The 26,341-nt window shown below is 42.4% G+C and overlaps 1 protein-coding gene across 2 annotated transcripts in view; it reads right to left on the minus strand.

The window, feature by feature from the left end:
• The window catches only part of TGFBR2 (transforming growth factor beta receptor 2), a 62,029-nt gene extending 36,001 nt beyond the window's left edge, over positions 1–26,028 (minus strand). The window contains exon 1 of one of the 2 annotated variants that reach the window (XM_087770822.1): positions 25,680–26,028. In XM_087770822.1, the coding sequence (XP_087626948.1) occupies positions 25,680–25,773 (94 nt within the window). In that variant the 5' untranslated portion in view covers positions 25,774–26,028. Of the gene's footprint in view, positions 1–5,156; positions 5,175–25,679 lie in introns of those variants that run through there. The other variant, XM_087770832.1, reaches the window with a different exon arrangement.
• Positions 26,029–26,341: the final 313 nt, after the last annotated feature.

Here is a 26,341-nt window from a genome sequence, read left to right on the forward strand (position 1 = left end):
TTTGTGTTGCAAGAACTCCCAAAAGCTACGCAGAAGAACAAAGCCTCATTGAAGCAGGTGTGGTAGGAACTCAAAAGGTCTTGAATCTAGTGTTCTATAAAATACATGTTAATATAAGCATCATTATGGCAAATTGGTCCTCTCTTCTAGATGGTACCTCTTATTTACCACATATTGAAGAGAAACTAACAGCTGTATTGATTTATCTGGGTTCCAGTAATGACAAAAACAACGTGATAATGAGGGACTGTCCCTCTACCCACTAAGAGAGAATCTATGGGCCTAAAAAGCCTGGATGAACAATACAGACAAGTATCAAGGGAGAGATGAAGTGACTCACCCAAGTTCACACAGGAAACCCGTGGCAGGGTGCCAAGCGACTCACAACCAAGCACAGGGGAAAGACATCTGCTGCTCAGACTGCAAAGACTTTAGCTGCATCTACACTGCTTTCAGCTCTGAGCTCACATGGCTCTGTGTTTCACTGGGCAGCTGTGTCGCGATGGGTGCCACAGACACGACTCAGTCCTCTCTAGTGCCCACAGCACTGGGGCCAAAAGCCACATGAAGGCGGGTCCTGGCTCATTCCTGTGCCGTCCCCAGCCATGCCAGGTTCTGCCAAGACTCACCCACTGGAACAAACATATGAAAATATGTTTGGACCTCTTCCAAGGAGGGATCTCCAATCCAAGCAACTTGATTTAAAAAACAAACAAACAATCAAACAAACAAACAAAAAAACAAACAAAAAAACCCAAACAAAAAAAACAAACTCTCTGGAACGCAGCAATCCACTGGAAGGTCACAAACCCTAAGTTTCTAAGTTACAGTGGTAGGCCTTAGTTCAATTACTAGCAAAAGGCTGGGTAGTTAGGCCCAGCTAATTTCTGAACAGGTTAAATTAATGGCAAAAGCTAATGGGGTTTTAGGACTTCCAGAACTGACTACACTTGAATTTTCTTCCAAAACTTCTTGTAATAGAGGCTAACAGTGCAGTGCCTCTCTATTCATTCCTCTGGCAGTTCAAGGTACTGGATAAACTGCCCAGGTGGACAAACTTTCTTCCAAGCTTCAGCATCTGATTTAAAGTGAGACTGCAGTTTACTTTTCTTAATACTAGCAGGTCTCGGTGTGTTGTTCATTAATACAGCTCAGCTTTGCCCACTCTGATAACGCAACTAGTTCCAAACTACCCGGGTTAAAGCCAAGTTTGCCTTTCCCCTATCAGACTGATGCTGAAATCAACCTCTGCAAAGGGCCTGAGATTAAATCTGGAATCAGATGTGAACCTTAACGTCACTCTCTTCTGATCACAGCCTGCTATTAGACTCTGAGGACTTAGAAATCCAGGAAAGATTCGTCTCCTTCCAAGTCATGTGAACTCAGACCTGTCTCTAATCAACAAAATCCTGCCTGGAGAATGACAAGTTGGTAGGGTTCTTCCTTAGGGAAGTGTATTCACTCATTCCCTGAGGGGTCCACAAGCAGTGAGTGGTTCACAACCAGCAAGACTGCCCCTCTTTTTGTAGTCACTTGAATGTCCATCTCTAAAAATGCTTGACTATCCTGTTGTGCACTTCATACCACATGAGCCAGCTCCTCAAGGTTTTGTCCCATTTGGACAACCAAAGTCACTTGAACACTGTGGACAGAAGCAACTTTTCATTTTGCATGGAAAAAAAAAGTGGATATAATGGGAAAGTCAACAGAAAAAACACAGATTTGCAAATCTGAAGGAAACCATCCTAAAACGTGTGCTTGTCTCCTAAAATGTGAGTTTTGCCATCTACTCTCTAATGTTAGTTTTCTTATTTTGACTTCTACAGGAAGCCTAATTCTAGCTTTCCTTGCTTCCTTGTCCATGGAGAGGGCTCCAAATAAAAGACTGCGGTTTCTTTGCTATGAAGCTTTCAACCAACCAGTTCAGCATAGATAGTCACCGTGGTTAAAATGCATGGACCATGCAAGCCAACATGTGGGCTGGATATTATGGAAGGGACATCAGAGCAGGCCCATAGGAAATATCAACTCCAGGGATTCTGGTGGAGCCAGGGTTGCAGGACAACATTTTTACTCTATGGTTCACATCTTTTTTGTGATTTCTCAGGACCTTATAAACAGTATGCCTCACCCAAATCTACTGACTGTCTTGAAGTTGTTTGCTTTGTGTCTGTTGTTTGTAGATGTGTAACTTTCATTGAGGCCTCAGGCTATAGTTTACATTCCTCTTATTTTTCAGTATCATTACAAAACTCTCAAAAGCCAACAACATTTAAACAAAGCCCAAACCAACATGCTGTCTTTTTGGGAATATCTACACTGGAAAACTTTATTTATGTCTTAGGATGCACTTCAGAAACAGCAGCCAATTTCTCTTACTCCTATCTTGTAAAAAGAGTTACTGTATTTCTCTTCTCTCATCCAGTGCCTCTGGCACATGTATACATATAAAATAGCACTGCTGAGCAGACAGATCTCATCCCTTTAAAAAAAAAAAATGCTGAGGGAGATGTTGGGATGGGAACTCAACTACTCAGCTGCTGTGAAAGAATTCTACCTGATAGTGGAGGCTTGAATTTAAGACTTCACTACATCATGGAAATCTGCAAAGAGGAGGATGCCTTTATCAGAAAGCCTTGGAGGGGATTGTCCTTGTTCTCCCAAAGAGCACAGCTCTATGACATAACGTCTCAGTGGCTGGAAAGCACAGTAGCAGCTGTGAAGAATGCCCAGGCTGTATTATCTTCTCATCCAACAGAAAGACACCAGGTTTTGCAGGAACAGTACTAAAGACAGCATTTTTTTCTATTTTGCCTACCCCCCCAGTACACAATCTACAACCACAGCATAACTTTGATAGTGATGAGGACACTGCCAGCATCATGAAAGTGGAGATGTGATGATGCAAAAGCACATTCTTTCCCTCAACTGCAGGAGGGAAAGAGTCAAGGAAAATGAGTGATCTGAGCTTTGCTTTTAAGACTTGAATATATCCTGATGGTTATTCTTAATTATACTGATTATGTTCAGTGCAGTAATACAAGAAAGAAAAGACAGAACCATAATCAACCCCGAAGATTCAAAAATCATAAGTTACAAAATCACAAGACTAGCCAGAGAGATCATGGAAATAAAGGAACAAAAAAAAACAAACCCAAGACCCAACCAAAAACCAATTGCTGGGTTCTCCTTTATTTGCTATTGCTGCCTGGACTCTTAGAGTGCATTTGAGTCATGTTTTGAAGCTTTGGCCATAAGCAGGAGGGTTGGAATTAGTCTAACTTACAAAATGAAAAGACAAAAAGAAAATAAATCACTGGAATCCAGGAGCTTGATCTTCAAGAAAATGTCAGCTATCATATGACTCATCATAAAATCACAGGAGTTGGCAACACTGCAGATCACCTAGTAACTCCCATGGCAACACCTTCAGGGGTAACCCTATGAAATATGTATTTTCAATTTCTCAGTTACTGCTGCCAATTCTGGGCTTAATGTCATCATGAGTTGAAATGGAGTGTCAGTGTGTGACACATACTCCCATACTCACATAGTTCATACTGTCTTGGACTCTGCTTTGGGCTGCAGTCCTTTATCTCAACTATGATTTACCCCAGTAGGATTACCATGGGCGCAGGACTTTTGTGACTGTTTCTATTAAGATTAACAACAATGATTATCAAGAGTGCTGAGACAGCCTCTGTAAAGCCAGATATGAGCTATCTTTTACATACAACAAAAATATGTCAGAGGAAAACAGGTTCCATAAATGTTTAGCTCACCAGATATTTAACTGTCCCTGTGGCATGACTCCAGAAAACCACATTCCTACAGATTCTTTTACAGAACCTCTCTGCCTCGACCTGTATCACATATAGTAACAGATCACTGACGTCACCCTGGTCTGCCCCTAGCAACTTACTCCCTTTTTTCCCTCCAAAGGTGTTTCACCTCTTAGGTTTCCTTTTGATCTTCAGCCTTCCGTCCTAGCACAACAGCTGCCTTAGTCAGTGCTTAAAGACATGCCTTTAAGTGTACTGATCACACCTTTGTTTGCAAAGTGGTTGGGACCTTTGTGTCGCTTTCCTGCCTGATCAAACCTCATCGAGGCTCTGCAAAGGTTAAAGACCAAAATAACTTCCTCTTTATGAACACATTTCTTAATGAAGTATTTGGAAGAGATGCACGTCATGGCTCCTCCCTGTCACGTAATGGCTCTTGCCCGTCATATGAAATAAAGGCAAGTCACACCTATCGGATGGCAACAATACAACTGTTAATACAACGAGACACACATACAGCCCTGCAACCAATCCTATCACAAACCAGCCACTATGACATGAAGGGAAAGAAGGGTCTGGTGGGGCCCACAGGCCTTCAAACAGTTTATGTGGGCTACGACCTGCTCTTCAGCCATACCTGAGAAGTCCACTAGGAAAGAAGAGGGCAGACTAGGTAAGCCATTCTGACAAGCTAGACCTAGCCAGAAGTAGTTTGGCCACCCCCAGCTGAAGGAAGGCCAAAACAGAAGAACTGGTTCACAGCAGGAAGGCCACAGATGGACTGCACTGAAATCTGGGAAACCATTATTTCCCACCTACCGGCAGGCAAGGAGCAGAGGAAGGTATGTGCAGAAGGAGAAGACAAAACGAAAAGGAGCAGGAGTTAGAAAATGTTATTTAACTCGTCTCTGCAGTGGAAGTGCCTGGCTTTTAACAGCAAGTGGAACTGGCAAAACTTTGCTTTAGGGATTGCTGCAGGCACTGACACAGAAACAGAATCAAATCTGGCAGGAGCTGGGGGGAGGGACACAACCAGAGAAAATAAGGGAGGGAACAGCTGGAGATCTTGAAGATAAAAATCATTCTTGTATTTAAAGCATTAAAATAACACTATTTTTATCCACTACTTCCAAAATGAGCTAGCATTGGCAGTTTTAATCGTGGGCTGGGCTCTTCTTGCTGGTACAGGGCATGGCAGCAAACTGCCTCAAACACACCTAAGAACGGAGCTCACTGATGTGACTCCTGACTAACATTAGTGCAGGTGTGAGGAGACTCCAGCTCAGCACTTATAATAGAAGTGTGAACACATTCTGAAAACAGGGAATAAAATAACATTATTGTGATGTTTCAAATAATGAGATGGATTTTTACCTGCAGATTTTTAACTCGCTGCTCTCTTCCACATTTTCTGGCCACTCTTTAGCACTCCATGGTAGGTGGAACAAAAGAATACTGTCTCCAGGCAAAAAGGCTGAAAAAAAATCTAAATGATGGCTTCCCACAAGGCACTCAAAAGGACATTTCATCTTCTCCTGACTTTAACCCGCAGCCTCCCTAACACAGCCGGTAAACAGCACACAGCACTGGAGAACCGTATGTGATACAACACGAAGATCGATTTATTCAACTATGACTACAGGGTCTAGGGTTTTTTCTGCATAATGCATTAAGTTTGGAATTTACCAGAAGCTATCTTTGGTGTTTAACTCCTTCTGTGGCTTCAGATATATAGTGAGTATCAAGTACAGCAATGCTTATCTGGTTCACAAGATTAGGAAAAGCAGCTTTCCTGCTTTGTTGGAATAAGCATGATTCATGGTTCAGGACTGACATTTGCGTAGCTAATTCTGACCTGTCCATTAAAAAGCATATCCTGCAACTTCACCTCCTTTTGTATTCTTGCCTGCCCAGTGAAAGCTGCCATTACTTCACTTGAAACAGAGCTGAAAGAGTATAAACACTTCAGCTTTGTACAAATATTATTTTTCCAATTTATATGCTCTGAAAGCAGACAGCAGTCATTCAAGCATTATACAGTTATTTCTGTGACACAGAAGGAAGCAAAGATTTTTGCATGACAGAAGAGTCTCTGTGGCAAAACCCCCAACATTTAAAACATACACAATTAGGAACAATTCTGATTCAGAAAAACACAAATGTGCCTCCACTCTCAGCTACAGAGCCTCACCAGAAAACCATGCAATTGAATCTTCTAAGTAGGTTGAATGGAGTTTCTTAACGCATTGTACCTCTCCCTTCAGCTAGTTAAGAAAGCCTGTTTACAGAAACATGCTTCTCTCCACTCCTGCCCCCTCAACAGTCACACCACCACCAACAACCTACTTCAAAATATGATAGGGCTCTTCATTCTTCATAATGGTGTTGGGGAAGGTGAATCATTTGTCCTGAAAGAGGCACATATTCCCTCCAAAAGTTTAGTTTATATTTCTTCCCTTTATCTCTCTTACTACAAAAGAAATGAGGAATGTCCACCTTAAAGAGTCATTCAACCTTATTTTCAAGGGCCTATTCATTAAACTCCCAGTTTCCAACAGGGAAATTCAGGAGTCCACCCAGTACAGGTGGTACAGTACTTTAGGACATTTTCTAATAATGTTATGGCCAAGCTATTTCTATTAGCTGTGAAGTCTTTCAGAGACACATCCTGGCTCTTCAGTTTATCTGCAAGGCTACTGACTGTGCTCAGTGCCACATACAAACCGAAAAATCCATGAGACCATAAAAAAAATGAATCACATTCTTAAGGTATCAGTGCTGCTTACCTAAAGGTATCCCTTTATTACTTACTAATTGTCCTAAGTGTCTGTCTTGTGATATCTGCTTAACACAAAGACAAATCTTATCTGCTTTTTTAGGAGCATCCTCACGGGACAGGCTACAGGTGGGAGGAAGGCAGAGAAGTTTCGAAGTCTATGTCACAGGGCAAGTGACTGCACCTTCTGCTAAACTTCTGGGCAGCAGAACGCAGTAGGACCTACCATAGGGGCAAAGAGGCTAACTTCAAAAGTGTTATGAGCTTCCTGCTGTGTTGTATTGCCAAACCCTGCCAACCTTCCCATGGGGAATTGCAGCTGTGGTACCTGTGATGGACAGAGTAGGTGGGCACATGAGTACAGTTCCTACTTCTCCCTTACACAGACTACTGTCGTGCCAGCTCATCACCACCACACCAGGGCGGGCAGCCACACGGCATGCTGCGCAGATGGAGTCCTGCCCTCAGCTCCCACAGACTACTGCACAACCAAAGCCACACAGAAATCAAAAATAGTAACATACTTGCTTGGCCAAACGCTCGCAAATGACACCCCTACAGGGCTTTACTCATATTTAGTATATGGTCTTGTCATGCTTAACTTTTTGAATGGCTTCAAGTAACTAAGTGCTGGCCTGGCATACACACACCACCACGTGAGTTTAACTGATTAAATTAAAGGGGTGGAGGTTTTACGGCTGTGCATGTGGATCTTCATATCCTTTTAAAGCTGATATACCTCAGTATAAGTTATATTAGGAACAAGTCTAGCCAGTGTCAGAATTGAGAATTGCTGCACACAAAGTTGCTGTGGTTTACTCAATTACTTTTAAATCAACTATAAGTTCAAGAGGTGTGAATTCTGTATGTGGAAAAAGCTTTCATAATATTACTTTACTATCTAACTGCAGCATTTTCGACAGGGATAAGGAAGGTTAGATAGATGTCAGAAAATCATCTCTTCCAAATGAAAAATGGTAATGATTTAAAGACTGAACTCTACGCTGGCAGCATGCAGCAACTCAGGTGGCAAAAAGCCAAATCTTTCTCCTGAAACTACAGTTAACTCTTGCTAAAGTTAACTCTTGCTACAGTTAAACTCTTGCTAAATGTATGTCCGCTGGGCTCTAATGTATTCAAAAGAGCAGACTAAGATAACTAAAATGTAGAGGAAACTTTGTAAATAATACCTAAAAGTAGCTGCTATACCTTATGAAGAGTTAATACAGACAAGCAGATGTTTATTAACACTGTTCTTTCACTCAGGAGACTGGCAGGCACTTGCAAACCCTCTCTGGTCTCAGAGAAGAACCCCCAGGAAAGGTCATGAAATATGTTAGTTTGGGAGGAGATTTTTGTTTGCTTTTTAAAGCAGTGAAAATGAAGCACAGACATTAAGACTGTGACAAATCACACAAAACAGGAAATTCAAAGTTACATCCAACTCCCCCAGGTTCCCTTTGATACAGCTAGCTTGCTTTGTGAATCAGAAAAAGTATCACTCCTGTATTTGCCATTTCACGCTTTTATTTTTCATTTTATTTGCTTTTAGTAATATCCCCTTAAAACTACTGACACACTTTCCAGACAGGTTTTGGAAGGCATAAGGCCATACCCATCTTTCCTTTCAGAAGACTCCTGCCACATGCAGCTTTCCAGAGCCCTCAGTGGATCACTCCTTTGGGGATGCCACTGCAGAGCCTCCTTCACGCTCACAGACCTTTTTCATTTTTAGTGTCGTTCCTTTTTGGTGCAAGAAAACATGTATTTTGAGAACAACAATTGTCTGCCTCATGGAGAAGTCCTCAGACCATTTTAAGAAAAATTACTAATTTGTTTCTTAAGCATTGTGAACACAAAAGATATTCCCTTTTCCTTTTCTCTCTAGTGAGGCCCTACAGAAAACATCTGCACAAACAGTTTCAGTTTGCAAAAAACAGCAGTGCTGCTCCTCTGCTCTGGTTATTTGTTCACATCCCTTACTGCACTGTCTCCTCCCTCACAGAGGAATCAGACCGCACCTTACCACACCTCCCTCCCCCTCCAAAAGGCCAGTTTGACCCAGGACAGCTCTCCAGTCTAGACAACTACCTGACTACACAAACACAATAAAGAATGTGGTATGAGGAGCGGGAACCCACGGTCAGGGTAATGCAAAACTGTATATTCCAACAGCAGCTGCTGCTGCTGCCTCTGCTGAGGGCAGAGAAAAAAGTCTCCGTGGATCTACGGCTGCAGTTACTTCTGGGGCAAGATCAGGGTGCCCACCGCACCAGGGCATGGGGGACCTGCTGTCTGCTGCTGTCTCCAACCTGAGCGCAGTCTGTCTTCAAATGCCACTTGCCCTGAGGCAGGAGATGTCACAGCCTTTCCGGGAGAAGAAACAAGGGCTCTGCAGTTATTCTTTTCTGCCTGGCATTGTCACTGCAAGGGCAGAGGGGACTTGCCTAGGACTCATCTGCATGGGTTATGACACTTTGGAGAGCACTCCAAGGACTGATGTTTCTCCCCAGAAATATTTGCAGAGGCACCTCAGGATGGGCCCCATAGCTGTTTAAAGCCACTATGAAAGTAGATGAGAAGTTATTTTGACTTTGAAGTGTAGAAAAAGTATTTTTAGCATCTCAAGTCAGTTGACAACATTTATGGGAGACATCTGAGAAGACAAGTATTACTCTCCGTGACTCTTTCCTCAGCAGTACACAGACCTAGCAGATGTCTCCTCTTCACAGGATGCTGAAGGAGTCAGAGCAGTCTTGTTTTTAGAGTACACTTTTTTCAAGAGACAAGACTATATAAATGGGACAGATAGTACTATGAAGCACAGATATCCTCTGTCTGAAGTGAAACATCTGATTGCGCAGCAGATCTGTCATGTGAACACAAAAATAAAATTCAGCCAGTCACCCTAATTCTGCCTTGTTTCAGGGAAAAAGTCTGATGAACATTTACCTGAAACTACCCTTAGTCCGGGAAAATGCTGTGTAAAACCAGACAGACGAAAGTATTGCCTGAGTTTCGGCTTTTGCTCTGAAACTTTTGCTGAACTTTAATTCCCACCTCTGATTTCAAAGGGCTTGATTCTGACTGCACTTCCTTTTCTGTAAACTGGAAGCAAGATCTTGTAGACCAAGGAACAAAACCTTAGTCAAACAAAGCCAAACCTAAATAATGGATTTGGGATTTTAAAAAAAAGTCATAAGCAGTCTTAAAAAGTAACACAGTAATTGGAATGGGCTGCATCTGTTCAAATATCAGGTTAAGTGTCACACTCACAAGTAGGAAATACTTCATAATTATGAAGCACAAAGGGCACAAATAGCATAAGTAAGACATAAAAAGATTTTAGGTATAATGGCGTGGTTTGGAGTACATAAATTGCAGTCCTACTGTTCAGTGTTTTATTTTTACCTAGGTGGAGGAATTCAAACCAGAGTTTCTCGATCTTTTTCCATGCACAACTCCATATTGCGCCTCTGTACTGGCCCTTCACAAGTGCACCTTTTGTGTCAACTGCTGGAGCATGTTCAAGTCACGAGTTAGGGGGTGCTTTGTGCCTCTGACTAGGACCCACACATTCTTTAAGCATGATCTCAGCAACCTATACAGCCAGGATTGGAAGTGATCGAGCAAACTGGCTGAAGCCACAGCTCTTAAGTCCACCCTAAGCAAGGATGTGCTCTGCATGGGGACAGCCTCTATCTTGTACAATAGAAAACTGTATGTGTGTACGACAGTTGCTACTGAACCAGACCAGAACTTCTATGGTATTTTATAACACACTAGTAAGTATGGGGAGAAGCTGTGCGCACACAAAGACTCACAGCTGCCCATTCAAAATAAGCATTTAAATGGATTAACCAGACAACTGTGCTTTCAAGCTGGCAATCGTTACACAGTTACATGATTCAGAGGGATTTATAAATATTTGTTTTTCCAGATAAAAGGAGGGTATTAGTGGGACTTTTTTAAAGTGCATTCACTGCCACTATCCCTCCCTCCCAGCCATAAACAAACAAACAAGGAAACAAAACAAAAACAAGGATGTGTTTAGGGTGCAAAATTTGTAGTCACAGTTTAAGACTTGGGGATTTTGGTTTAAGCTTAATATGAAAAGACAACTTACTAATGTAAAGAGCATAAAAGACCTCATTTTGCTTAGCTTTTCGAAGACCTCTGAACTTGAGGAATATGTGAGAGATCTGGATTTTAAGTTAAGGCATATCCCCTGACCAAAGGGCGCTCCTACTATGGTACAAGTTTACAATATCATCTATAGATTCTGGTAAAACAGAATCCTATGCAATTTCTTTCTCTAGACTTGAGTATAACCCATCCTTCCTAGTCTATTTGAAAAACTGTTGCCAAATAAGAAGTCTCATTTAACAAGTCCACATCCTTTACACACACAGAGGCTTCTCTGTCACTCACTGACAGGCAAACATGTTTATGCGGAAGCTCTGTCCAGAGCTCCTTTTCACTGTAAGGAGCCATTTTCCCCCAGGAAAATAATGTTTATGAGCCATTCTGTCCCCACACAGCAAGTTTTGAATGACAGATTCAGAAAAACAGTATGAAAGAGAAATGACTCTCTTTCATAATCCATCAGCTCAGCTAAAACAGTACATCAGAGGGAAGTTAGACTCAAATGTAATCCCTTGGGAGCAGAATCACTTTGAATGGATTTGGGGAAAAATACACATCTTTCTCAAATTCAGTAGCTTGGATGGTTATATTTGTCTCTGTCAAGTTACATGCAAAGAAGCACAATAATAGAATTGAATACCCTGGGGATATGTTCTCTTGATAGATGCATCTAACTTCCACAACCGTTAATGGGAATTATGTACTGAGTATTGAGAAAAGGGCACATGCATGAAAATACACACTTCTAATGATATTCAACCTTAGGAAAACTTTCTTTTGCTGACTTCTGTTGCAGAAATCCTACTGGTGTGGCGTGCTGTTACAGAGTTAGCAGATTTCTTGGTAAAGAAGTCTCTCTACCAACAAAGCAACATCTCCCTTATCTGCCAAGGGTAAATTTGCTAACATATCCCCCCAGGTATTGGCTGTTGCTTTTAAGGCATTTGCAAATGACTCCCTCCAGTTACCTTTGAGACTGTGAATCCGTAGCTAGCAATACCATCCTGCTGAAATAAGGGAAAGAGTTATCAGCTACTTCATTTCTATTTGAGGCTGAAATTTTACTGGGCTTAAAGGAAAATAAAAGTCATGGGTGAAACATGCCCATTCTGAAATAAATAGGATTTTTACCCATAAATACATCCCTTAAAAGTTCACTGAAAGGTCTTTATCTTTGCTATTATTACTAAACCACATGTGCAAAGAATTCATTCACTATACTATAAAACGGAGTATTTTAAGGACAGTCTCTTCCGCATGTGTGCACGGTCCAGCAGGTAAGCCCCCACATTAAAAAAATCAGCCCTGGACACTAGAAAATCTGCATGTAGGAATACAACAATTCTCTCTCCATGCAACAATACAACATTAGCCACTGCTTGCGGCAGCCAGCCCCCAGCCGGGTCGGTTGGCATTACAGCATAAGGTGAGGACATTTCCTACATTAGAGGCAGCTCAGTGGGAAGGAACTTGCCAGTATAAAATGTTTAGTCTACCTGCCTGAAGATGTGTGAGGGACTGCAGACTATTTCACTTTGTTTATGATGAGGCAGAATAAAACTGTAAATAAACTCTGAATGTGAAATGTACACATGGAGTTGGATTTCTAGGGTTTTCCCCTCCCAGTTGCTCTTGATATGGTCGTTGTTTCCGTAAACCCACTCTTTCAGGTTCTCAAGCTATATCTTCAGTCATTCTCAAGACCATAATCTTTCAGCAGCATTCCAAGACAGTATATATACTGACAAGCTTGTTTAGAAAAAATATTGCAAAAAAGAAACTAATTTAAGTGTCTACAAAACAATTACTTCTATTGAAGGAATTGTTTCAGGGAGAAAGCTGGGAAGAGATAAGACAGAAACACAAGACCAAGCCTATCAAGCAGCAGCTCAGAAGCAAACCTTCCATTGCCTCTTAATTTTCCTCTGAATATCTCAAATTTCATTCAGTTACTTCAACATTTTTTTCTAACAAGTGAAAAAGCAAAATATGACGACACTTCACAAACTTTTAAATGGTGCAGTTCATTTCTGGCAACAGCATAACATTTCTTTATCCTGCTACAGCAGGACAGAAGATGTTTACTGTCACATGTATTAGAGTAAGGTCTTCAGCAGATGCTAATCTGTGATTTCTGAGTGCTGCTATGTCAAATTATACTAGCTGATGTTTAACAGTTTAGAGTCACTGAATGTTTCTGGATATTGGTCATATAGCACATCATCATCCTTCATCTGGAGGGCACTTATTCAACTGTAGAAATCGGTAATAGTCAGCAGGATGTCTAAGGGCTTCTATGAAATGCCTTGATAATTTTAATCAAATGCCAAGTGGATTAATAATTATGTCATGAAAATACTATTTCAACAACTGTTATTGAAGAGGCTGTGCATAACATGGCCGTAGTAGCTGAACCACTCAGCATCCTTCTAAACATCAGGAGCCAGTTGCATGCTTGGTTATGGTTTCTGGTGTAACTGTTCAGTGACATGGGCAGCTCATTCTCTAAAGCCGTCACTTTGGTGTTTTTCACAAATACTGCACTCGTGTAGAACACAATATGTTTTAAAAAGTGTTCTCACAAAACACAAAAATTCCAAGCTTTCCAAACACAGTAATAGCTTAGGTTATACCAGAGGAAAGTGCTCCGTAGGAATAGAGACATTTTTTTAATTCCTTGGATGCAAAATTTTGTAACTCATGCATATTTGAAATATCCTTGCACAGGGTTAGTTAGCAGAGTAGCTTAACTGTCTGTTACTTCTGGAGATGCTAGCCCTAGTTCTGAGGGGGACATGAGTGATACCAGCCTGGTGGTGGCAAACTGCTGTATCACAGATTCACAGGTTACAGGACCTCTGTGTCAGGAAGGGCTGGGATGATATTCCCAGTCTAGTCTTCTGCAAGTAAAGTCATTCCACTCATCTAGTTTTGCAAAGACCTAACTTCTCTGGGTATATATTTAGCAAGCAAAACCCTGTCTTGATTTAGAGATTTGCATTGGGCATTCCATCACATCCCTTGGCAGGGTTCTAATCATGAAATTACCCTGTTCGTTAAAAATGCACACCTTGTTTCTGGAGTGATTTAGTTCACCTACAGCTTTTATTTGTTGGAATGAATGCTTGTTCACCTTTCATAATCTCATCTGCTGCAGAGGCTAAAATATCAAATTAGCACAGCTTAACACCTTATTCTCCATCAACCAACTGTGGTGAACTTCCACGTGAGCTCTCCTACCCACAGCTTAGCATTCTGGCAGAGCAGATTTAGCTAAGTTGCATTACCTTACATTTGCCTTGAGGCAAATGCTCCCAATTACTGGTGTTTATGTGATGTGTGGTATCTTATTAAGGCATGGCAAACTGCCTGTATATCTGACCAAATCTGTATTCAGCCAGGGACTAGCAGCTGTAGGTACCATTCCTAATTCTTTTGTTCTTCATATGTTCAAAACCACAACAGTCTGTCATTTTCAAAAAGGCAGGCAATCATTAACATTACGCTCTTACCTGAAAATGCTAAAAAGGCAGTATGGTTCCCTAAACAAACAGTACCACCTCCTTCCTAACCCACTGCCGGCCTAAGGACAATTGAGTGGAAGTTACTGCTCTGGTCAAAGCTATCTACACCTCCGTTTCAAAAGCACAAAAAGGAAACTTAAAACAAAATCCACCTTTTAAAGGGAAAAGTGATAATTGTACAAGTAGTCTAACAACTCATGCTAAGCAACAGCTTGGAAAGGCAGGTGTTAGTGTTTTCTATTTCAAGCTATGTGGTTACGATAGCGGTAAATGTGCCCTGTCATTAACTTTCAAGGGTAAGGTACTTCAAATAATTAGTGGTTTGCTTCTAGCATTTGCTACCCACCTTCACCTATGAGAAGGTCAATACGTTTCTGACTTCAAACCACCAGTAGATATGTGCCTGACAATCATACTGCAAGTCACTAGAACAAAAAAGCCCAGTTAGGGGAAGTGCAAGTTGGCTGAACCATGAATAATATGTAGGTAGACAACTGAGGGAAGAGTTAGGCCTTAAGTGGTCAAACTGAAGCAAGCCACCAAAGCTTCCTTGTGCCTCACCATTCCCTGGCAGCTCCTAGCACACAGCCTTTTAACCTGAGAAAGACAGGGGAGAAAAAAGCGCTAACTGTATCTTACTGAAGTTGGCAAGATATTTGAGGCTGATGAGAATTTCTGGATGCTCTAAGGGCTTTAATCCAGAATTTCTGTTGAGAAATTACTGTCTTTGAACCTCAGTTTCCCAATCACAATAGAACAGTGTTGAAACAATCTCTGTTCATTTCCCATAAGTTATATAATTGTCTATAGAAACTGTAATTAACACATCAATGTATTAATTTTTTGACATGTTAAGCAGAACTAGTTGAAACTGTGGAAATTCTAATACAAATAACTGTACTTAAGTTCAACAGTGGCATCAAAAATACAATGGATGACATCGTGGGAAGCTGGAGATCTGGGTTTGGATCTCCAGAGACTAAGAGACTGAGCCCAGGCTTCTCACTTCCCAGCTCACTGCTTTTGCTCACTGCAAAAGCTGTTCTCAGTTACAAGTCACCAACAAGTCTTGCCACCTCCTCCTCCCATGTAAAAGAATGAGCCTGTAACTCCTTCCAACACGTACAGAAGGAGGTTTCATGCCTAATAGAGATACTTTGATATTTTCCTTCTACGGTCAAGTGCCTAGTTTTTAAACAACTCAAAATCTACATGGGATATGCCTGGGTCCTCATTCTGAATCCCACATTCCTGGATTTTGGTGATTTAATTTGAATCACATTTTTATCTTCCTTTATACCCATTAAAGGCAGGGGACATGTACATATGGGAAGCTCTAAGCTGCTTCTTATTGCACTAATATTCATGGTACCAGTGTGGCCTCAGGGAAGAGTGGGAACAGCAAAACTCCCAGCCAGGCAGAAACTTCAGGGCAAAAGTATAAAATGTGAGAAGTAAGGAGTGTGTGAGAAAGCAGTTGAAGGAGAAGGCAAAACAATGATGAAGAAACACTTTCTAGTTGTATTCCCTTTTCCAGAATAGTTCACCAATCTTTTCCTGCTTAACATCTTCCTGTTTCTATTATCTAGAGACAAAGAGAGAGGAGATATGGCTTTAGTTACAACCAGACAATGTGGTACTGCTGTTTACACGCAAACTTGGGCTACGCCAGCTTTGCAAGCCTGATGGCCTGGCACTGTAAATACCAGATGAGAATACTACAAATGCAATAAAAGGATCAGCTTCCCACATTTTTGACTTAAGGCATTCCCTTGTGGTAAAGTTGGGTGAGGAAATGGAAGAACAGACTGAGGGGAAGAGGGGAAATTCAATAGCCCAGAAGCACGTATTGCTGACCTAGTTACTTTGTGAAAGCTTCAATAAAGAGGCTTACGAAGTCATGACTATTACATGGTCCTCTCTGATCTTTTCAGGAGGATGAGAAATGGTTGTTTTCAGTTTAAAAAAGAAAAAAAGATTCTGTATGTAAAGTCTCTCTTTGTTGTGCTGTGAACTCCCTGGAGAGAATATCAGTCACCCTGCAGGGGCTGGAATAATGAATGAATCCATCAGGGAACAGGCTTTCTTCTCCTCTGACATGCTTCGGGAGACCACCCGCACACACGTCAACCCTTTCTCTGCAGAGTGCCGCCTCTACAGCCCTGCCCAGTCTCAGCCACCAAGGATCCTTCCTCTCAGAGTCCATCACTGATGGAGTTTAGATACTCTCAGGCTGAGGAGTGGCATGACCATGGGCCTCCCACTTTCTGGGCAAAGGCTCTAACCACTGCAGGAAAAGGAGGCAATGCAACCGTGAAAATCGGTAATGGGAACTGTGGGGAGGTATAAGGTACACAGCAGGGCAGCTGGCCAACTGCCACAGCACAGTCACTGCAGAATCATAGATCTCCTTGTATGCAGGAGACAAATGAGAAGGGTAATTGCTGCATGCTTGCAGGCAGAACCAGCCAAAGGAAATAAAGGATCAGTCACCACCTGCATATGACAGCTCTTCTCTTGAAATCTTCATGGGTTCCTGATCACAGATTGACAAATTTGTGGTGTTCAAAACCTCATTAAATTTTTCCCATTAGCGAAACACACAAAGATTTACTTCTTCATTCCTGCAGTCTTCCCATGAGTTTCTCAAGAAGAATGGGACACCCTGGAGTCACGACCCAGTCATGTTACAGGAAAGCTTAAGATAGGTACAGAGCTGAGGGGGGAGCATCCTGAGGGCAGGAAGCAACCAGCTATCATGTGAACTCCAGAAACAACTCAGCGTTGGTCAGATGCTGAACTCCTGCATGTGAATTTATTGTCATTCCATCTTATCACTACTGATAACATAATGAAAAAGGTACATCCTTAATTATGTATATTTTTACAATGCAGCTCATTTTAGGGTAGAAGGTAAAAAAAAAAAAAAAAAAGCAGCAGCCTATGTAATGTCTTGCTCAGCATAACAGAGAAGGGCTACTCCATGTTAAATAGTACCTTTACAGTGAGTTGAAGTAAAATAAACTAACATGCAGCTACAGACCTCCCTTTAGCACTGGCCTGAAATTGCACAGTGGATACTGACTATCTAATGAAGGAATATTTTAAGAGTCTAGACAGTTAGAGAAAAATCTGGAAAGGGAAAAGCTCTAGTTACATCTACCATATTTTCCCAAGCATGCACTTTAATGGACAGAAGTTATTCACACACACTACTTTCCTGGAGCACTCTATGTGCACAAGGTATGATAAGTCCTGATATAACTATGACTTCAGATTTGCTCCAGCCACAGAGCTCCCAAACAAAGCATATGGAAGTTAGTCAGGACAGTCAGGTAACACTAAAAACAGGGTAGCAGTCAAAATGGTAAGAAATTTCAGCTCCCTTTGAGCACTAAGACCTTTGTTAAACTGTTGCCTAAGTACTATAGCCGTGTTATCAAAACCACTGCTGTTCTACAGCTTTATGTAGTGACTTGTCAATAGAATCTGAGCTACTAATTAGACCTCAAGGATCAGACCAGATCAGCATCTCAAGAAACAAAAGAATCCTGGACAGCTGCTTCTGCTGCCTTCCCTGAAAATAACCAGAAGTGATAATCCATTAGTAATCACCTGTGGTCTGTTTCAAAGTTCACCCTCTTGTACAACAACATTAAAAATGTACTTATATTAGTTCATGAGATGAAATCTACAAAATTACCACATTATCATCCAAAAGCCCCAGGCACCACCTAAGCGTGCCAACAGGTGCCGTATACGTGTGATGTGCTTACTCCCATTCTGGGCTGCAGAATCCACAGCAGGATTAAAACTGGAGGGAGGTGGCTCACCTGCATCTCATGTCTAAAATATCTAGACTCAGGAGAACTACAGGTGAACTCTTGGAAAATCTAACTGAACCGCCTTTTCTTTCTAAGTCAATAAAATGAGTACCGGCCCACTTATGACCCTTCTGGGTGAAACCTTAAAATTAAAAACCACATCCACATTCTGAGGAGGAGTTTGCCCCTTAGTCCTCATTTCCCATTCTCCACTTTGCTTCCTTATTAATTACACCAGCACTAGCAGCTTATCAGTGACAAGGGAGCTTCAGTTTTCATACAGCTTGGGAAATGTATACGAGTGCTTTCGAAGGAAAGGTCTTGATGAGAAATCATTCCTCTTACACATTTCTCTTTTTTTGGGACTACCTATCCCAAATAAATTCATCTCCATCCTCCCAAATTCTCCTCCCATGATTCTTCCTGGGTAAAAATCCTTAATGATACATTACAAAAAGTTTGGAAACATCTTCTTTCCCTTGACTGCCTGAAATCTCTCCTTCCTAAAGTTCTGAGGACTTCAAAATACTGCAGTCAAATTACTCTTTTGCTCCAAGAAAGAGAACTGGATCACTCTGGCTCCTGTAAGACTGATATCACAAAAATACCCTCAAGGGAATTACAGCCTCATAACATACAGTTGCCTATTATTTATTCTGTGGCCAGATTCTCAGCTGGTATAAATCAGGGCAGGTTCCTTGCCTTCAACAGAGTAAAGCTGATTTATGCCAGCTGACAGTCTGGCCCTGCATGCGTTCCACTTGCACAATGCTAGTTTTTAAAGAGGCCCATTAAAGTGCCCCAGGCACATAAGAACCGCACTTGGGTCTTTACTTGGAAAATGTTGCTCCAAGCAGCAAGACTGTGAAACCTTCCTGCTGCTCTACTGTTCAAATGCACTTGCTTTTCTAACAGAAGGAAGTCTCTAAGCCCTGACAGAGCCACCACAACCTTGAGAACAAAAGATGGATTTTATAATGTCTTCTGCACAGACGATTTTTTTAACTGAATTTAACTGCTGAATTAAATGAAGCCTACAGGTATACCAATGCAATGTTTTGCAGGAACTGATCAACTGCACAGAGGGCAGAGGCTATCTTTCAAAACTTGTATTATTGGTGACTATAAACAAGCCAGAAAGAATATGGTGTGACTTTCATACCACTGGCTGAGCTTACAGATTTGGTTGCTTGATAAGTCTTTCTTTTTTATCTTAAAACCTCAGATGTCTACTTACGGAGCAGGGCAACAGCTCTTTTGCAGGCGTGGGCCGAAGTCCTTGGGTACAAACAGGAGGTGTGTAGGAAATAGAAGAGAGCTTTCTAATATCTCTAGTTCCAGATTACCATTTCAAAGGCACAATGTTAACCCTAGGTGTCATCGTAGTGATGCATCTGCTGGGTTGCAAACTGAAGGATGCTTTTAAGTGTGAGGAAGCAGACTCCTCTATCTGTTCCTGAAATTTATTAATTTCAGTCAAATTTTTGCCAAAATACTATTCTGGGTGAGTGGAGAACTAGAATCCTGGAATCAGACTACCAGGACTTAGAAATAAATATTGTGGTTCCTTTGCATGACAGAAATTTCTGAATACAGCTTGTTATTATGATATGAAACAAAGACTAGAAGAAGACACCAGTCATTCAGGGCACTGCCAGAAAACGAACACATGGCTACAGGTCAACCTAAAAAACACTGTCAGGAAAATGTTTTTCCTGCCCCACTGAGTGCTGTAACACTTCATACATTTTCATATTCACCACCAAAGTGAAACCAAAATCATTCCAAGTAGTGGGCGTGGGGGTGTTTGTGCATGCATCCACAACGAGAGTGACAGCCCTTCAATATCCTGGGGAGAGTGGATAGGGGGAGCTCTAGATTCAACTGTGCACTCTATAAGCCAGACCAGGCACTTGATCCAGCCTTTCTTTCATCCCCGACCAGTGATTATTCTAATTATTGATTAACGATGATGTCTGTCTCTCTCTCTTTCTGTATCAGAAATTCCATCCTGGACTGGGGGGGTAGGTTTCCTGATGAAAGTTTAATGGAAACTGGTACATTTCCACAAATTGTTTCAGTTTTGACAAATCAGCATTTTCCCATGAAAAACAGTGTCAAAAACTCTCAACCAGCTCTAATTCTAACCAGATTAACTCAGGGATGAATGCCAGCAGGAAGTTCTTGCTAAATACCAGTTGTTTGAGCAAAGGAAAACTACTCTTTCCCCAGACGATCTTCCCAGAGGTGAAAAGGCTGTAAAACTCATATGAAAAAAAAGGACAGGTAGTTCCAGCTGTAACAACCACAATGGCATTTAGAGCAAGACAAAGAGCAAGGAAATGGCATATAAAAAAAAATGCACAAACGTGGACAAATCGGTAACTAGTATTTCTCCTGCCACTGCTAATGTTATTGTTTCTTGAAATCTGAAACAGTTGCTAAACTTCACAGCAACGCAAACAAATGGACATTAGTCCCTGACTCAGGAATCCGTACGGACTGCAGGGCAAACTCCTTAATACATGCTCCAATTTAAATTCTGCTTAAATCCATAGAAGTTAATGGACACAAAAAAAACGATGGCATGCCGTCACCAACAGAAATAGAATAAAGCAACTCCTGGTGAGATTTGTTAGTTCTAACTACTAATTTGGATGAGCTTTTCATCAGTGGATGGTGTTTGAAGTGGTTTGCTCTCTCTAAATATCTTACCCTAAACATCTGTACACTAACTGAATCTGTGTTCTTTCAGGCAGTATGATATAAATGGTTGTACTCAACCAACATCAGTGCTGCTGCTCTGTCTTTATACCAGAACGAAGGCATACTATGAAAAATAACCATTGAAGACTTAGCTGGGCCACTGAGAACCCAATCTTGCAAATATTTAGTATCAACTCATTGCTTACAGTGGCATACACGTAACAGCGGCATTTGCCTTAACTACAAATGCCCTGCCCCAGTGTGTATGCCCACTCCTTGCTGTAAAAGCAATCTATCCCCTGTAGTAAGAAGTTTCTCTACTGTTTCTTAATACAAGTCTTACCACTTCCACCTGCCAGTGAAGTTAAACTTCAAAAGGACTTCTAACCAGTCTGTCGAAAACAAGGCATATTCTTTCTGATTTATTTTGGTCTATTTTAACCTTCCAGAATTATGGTTCATAAAAAAGCACAAGTATTTTGTCATGACCTTTAATTTTATTCTTGATTATTAGAGTTTAAAAACCAGTTCCCATTATCCTATAGGAAAAAAAGAAGTGAAAAACCCTCTAACCCCAACAAAATTTAAGGCTAAAGACCTATTAAATAAACCAAAATCTCAGCACTAGATCTCTTAGACTAGGACATAGCCAAATTTCTTTCTCACAACAAGACTGGCTCTCTACTACTCCATACTGGAAATCCCTTGTACTCTCCAACACCTGCACAGGACTGGTTGGTATCTTAGTCCATTTTACTGAGTTTGCAATGCTCTGGCAACACAAACTAGCTAATATCCCTGGGATTTGCCTCCCTGGTAATTTTCCCTGAGTCAAAGGGCTCCTATGTGGCAAAGGAGACACTGCACCGCTGGTCTCCCATGCGCCTCAGGACATCCCTTCGTTCCTCTGCTCACCAGGTGCCAGTGGGACGGTGGGGACCATGGGCAGACCAGGACTGTAACGACTCACCTCCCTCCTGCTGAGCCCAGGATCGTGGGGCCACAAAGGTGGCTGGAAGCCCTGACTTTCACTGTGCCACCAAAACTCAAGTGTAGCCATGCCAGCCAGTGTGGAAACTGCACGGACCACTTTCAGATCAAAAGCTGTCATTGCACTGGTGATAATATTTCATACCTAGCTGATACAAATGCACCTGGTTATGCAAAATCCAAGAGAGTAAGAAGCTGGGCCCAACCAGTTGGTTTTGCTCATTCTTGCTATACCATAAGTGAGGCACAGCTCTTCTGAAGTCAGAGGAGTGACAGTGATACAAAGTGAATGCCAGCAAAATTCATATAGCACAGACATACATTATTGAGAAAAAAAAGTTCCTATGCCACAAATGCAAAATTATCATCTTAAAAATATCCTGCAGAGGAAATACAAGCATGGGAAACTCCAACAACGGGTGCTATGGTGATACTACACTCTTTTTTCTCCCCTCAACAGAGCAACTCCTTTCTAAAAGCCTAGTCCTGAACAAAAAAAACAACACAAAAAACCCCAAAAACCAAACCATGAAGAATTTTCCTTCTGGTAAGAGCCTGACACTGCCTTTGCTCCTAAGTTCAGAATTAACCTTGTCACAATGACAACTGTTATCAGCCACTGTTATATGAAACTGTAACAATTCATCCCAGAAAGGAGTATTTAATTTAGCCAAACAGCATTGCTTCAAAATGTAGATCATATAAGAGTAAGTGTTTATAAAATATAAGTGAAAAAATATTATGAATATGAAAAAATCTGAATTATTCCATTGCCCTTTTTTTGAAATTACTTTTGAAATTGTTTCAGGAAACTTATATGCTATAACTCTACGTAACTCTACTGATGCTAATGGAACTATAATCATTTGCACCAGCTTAAGATCTGGCTCATCATTTTTTAATAGAAACCATTCCTATATGGAATTCAGCACCTGAATATTATAGAAGCGGGTTAATGCCAAGGAGCTCAAAATAGCAATTTAAATAAATGTGATTTTCAAAGTCTCAGGTATAAAAGTCTTAGAATTCAAAGGTACCCCATGAATAGAAGAAAACGCAATAATATCTCTGTTCTATTCCTACTTCCCTCCTGAAATAACTGGAAATTTGCCAGTTTTAATGGGGGGCAGGAATGCATTTTTTATTTGATCATGGTACAAACATGTTCCACCATGTTATGAAGATGTTTGTTCTCATACTTCCCTCTTGCAAATATCTGAAGCTCTAAATTTGATTTTGTTACTATAAAATTAACTGACTATGATATGGCTTTTAAAAGATAAGGAGACAATAATGCAAGTAGAGTTTGGCTGAATGGAGAAATTAAGTTCCTGGTGTTCAGAAATGAACAATTATTACACAGATTATCCCAAAGAACAAATTTCTGGTTTTGATACCCCAAAGATAAATTACAGATTCATATTCATTTGGACACAGCAGCATAGATTTCTTATGTGGGCAACTGCTGGTTTGCACTGCCATTTATTGATTAAATGCTCACTATAGCATTCACAGTCATTCCAAAAAAATAACACCTTGTCCCTTTACTCTATGGAAAAAATATCAATTACTTGTGTGTAGTATAGGACATGAGAACATCTTTTTCAAAGTAGACAGTTCCTCTTGGACCTGCTCACATATTTGTTTTTTCAGAATCTTTATGGGAATATGCTATTCCTGTCTAATATTTTGCTGTGAAGAATGTTAAAATGAAATTTTAGCTAGGGCTTTCACCTTTTCACCAACAAGAGCCAGCTGGTTAGTAGGCATACCTGGGAAGTGAGCTCTCCTGAGACTGGTATTTCTCCTGCCTCATCCTCACTGAACTGCTGAGCTATTGATTATTACAAAGTAGCTCTTTTTTTCTGTTTTGTTTTTCCCCAAACATTTGGCAGCTCTCGTTTTCATTTTGATGCCAAATAACAACCAATATCCAAACCTCACAGTTTCTGCCCTCACAGAACTGTTGTTTTCTGACCAGTTCTTCCTGTTATACACACAACAGAATCCTATGGTGATTATTAAAACAACTTTTGGAGATATAGGATAGATCATCTGACAACAGGTCTACTCAGCTTTAGTTACTGTAGGGTGCAGAAGATCAGCATGAAAAATGCTGAATTGTAACCAATCTATATATCTTTTTTCTTCACTGGACCTACGACAAGAAAGAAGAACAAATTCTTAAGCTATGTCCATTTTTAAAATCTACCTGTAGTTTGAGACTGTCTATACTGTTTGAGTGAAAAAAAAGCATAATAGTAAATAACACAAGGTTAACAAAAGTGGCGCTTTTTCATTTAAAGCATTTTGCAATGGGAATCTGCAACAAATTTGGGGCTGGGGTCAAAATAAAAGCCATCACTAGCTGAGTATGATTCATATTAATCAGAAATAATAAAAATATGTCTCAAAATCAACAAGAAGCTGCACACCTCACACTTAAAATGATATCATTTTGAGCCCTGGGACACCACAGTGTCTTATTCTTAAACTGTTTTTTTTCATCTGCCCTAAGCTTCCATGAGTAACTTTGCAGGTATGTAAAAACCTGTTGACTTTGACAGGATTATTAATGAGGCATGAAGTTATTCATACTGTACGTAGCTATTGGCAGTAGCTACACAAGAGCTATCTAGTTTATGTTGTTATGTTTTAGCAACAATTTTGAGATCATTATTGACCACGAATGGACCACAAGGGAGAACCAGAGGGCACAGAGCAAAGTTTGTAGAAGCTCAGGTGTCTGCACATCTTACCTGGAGACTAGAAGTAGACATGATATCACAAGACATCTCAGAAATCTACGTAATTCTTCAAAACTGTTACAGATGTAGTTGTGCTGCAATCTGATGTTCTCTTTTTAGGTTCAGCAGTTGCACTGCAACACGATTTAGGGCCCAACTTTGCAGTTACAGATGTTAGCTCACAGATGTGGGTTAGTACGGGTAGGAGTGAGATCGAAAGCTCCTCAGGGCAGGGACCTTGTTTTTGCAGCAGCACTTTAAGCTCTTGGTACATTCCAAATTATTCTATGAAGAATATTGCAAGCCACAGCCTCAAAAACCTATCTAAGGATGTCTTGGTTAAAACAGAATAAGGGATGTAAAAAGTATCATTAAAAGTGAATCAAACAACATGAGCACTAAGTGCTACAGGAATGACTGCTACTCTCAGTCCAACTGCTCACAGTCACGGCTTAATTCTGCTGCAGGCAGAAAGTCACATGCAAAATAACTTTTTGGTAAGCAACTGCTGATCTCCGCAGCACAGGCCCTCAGCTCTGCGAGCCGCCGCGCACCGGCTCAGGCCACGTAGCGCCCGCGGCACCTTCTAGCCCCTCTCCCTATGGGAGTGCAGGGCGAGCTGCTCCCCATCCCAGAGGGCAAGGCAAAAGCTGCGCCGGGGGCTGGATCCTGCACCCGCGAGCACGCACCGAAGGGGGCGGGAGGCGCGGGCCGCGGCCGGCTGCTTCCCCCCGGGCCGGCTCCTTCCCCCCGGGCCGGCTCCCCCCGGGCACACGGTGCGGCCCGGCACCAGGTGCGGGAGCTGCCGCAGCAGCTGCAGGGCCGGGCAGCCGCTCCCCCCGGGGACAGCAGTCAGCTCCCGAGCTGCCCTCTCCGGGCTCCTCCGGCCGGACCGGACCCTGCAGCATTTCCTGCCAAAGCCTCTCTTTTCTCCCCCCTCTTCCCTTCACGGACGGACCTCGGGTTTTGCCGCGAAACCCCCAGATTCCCAGTCCTTTCTTCCCCGCTTACTTTCCAGCAGGGCAATAAACAAACACGCTCACCCCTCCCGAAACGTTTCCAGCCTCAAAACTTTCTTAGCAACCGCGTCCCCCCCTCCCGCGGCGGACGCCTGCCTCCTGCCCCGCTCCTGCCTCCGGCCCCGGCAACTGTCAAGCGGGAGCGGCGAGCCGGCGCGCACTTACCCCGAAGCAGAGCGGGGACCGAGCTGCCCATGAGGACCCAGAGGGAAACGCGCAGAAGCAGCCGCCGCAGGCTCCTCGGCCGATGGGGAGTCATCGCGGAGCCGGATCGGCATAGACGGCGAGGCGCGGGGGGCGGCCGGGCCGGCCGGGCAGCGGGGGAGGCCGCGGCGGCGGGGCCGGCAGGGCGGCGGGGGAGCGGGCTGCGCGGCTCCGCTGCTCGGGACTGCGGGTGACTCACTGAAAACTTCACTTCGGCGCTGCAGGGGAAACAGGAAATCTTAAACTTCCCAAACAGCTGGGCAGGACTTTCTTACTCTTACAGTAGTTCCTTCTCCCCCTTCCCACAGTCACCCCCTCCCCTGCGCTCGCCCGTTTTCTTTCTTTCTTCTTTTTTTTTTTTTTTTTTTTAACATGAAACCTCACCCAGTTTCGTGTCAATCATCTGCCAGAGGCCAGCCCCTCTCAGGTCTGGCTCTCCCACCACAAGCGCGCCGGGGCCAGCCCCGACGTGCAGCACGGATCCCTGCGCCTGCCTCCCTCCCGAGGCGGGGACCGGGCACAGCCACCCGCCCGCGCTGCCGGGCCCCGCAGCGGCGGCGGGGCTTGCGAGGGGGCTCAAGGTCGGCGGGAACCCGCCAGCTCGGACGGGCCCTTCTCCCCAC

This window comes from Nipponia nippon, unplaced genomic scaffold (assembly GCF_047370975.1).
Source record: "Nipponia nippon isolate SJK-2023a ecotype South Korea unplaced genomic scaffold, ASM4737097v1 scaffold_1, whole genome shotgun sequence".
Lineage (NCBI taxonomy): Eukaryota > Metazoa > Chordata > Aves > Pelecaniformes > Threskiornithidae > Nipponia > Nipponia nippon.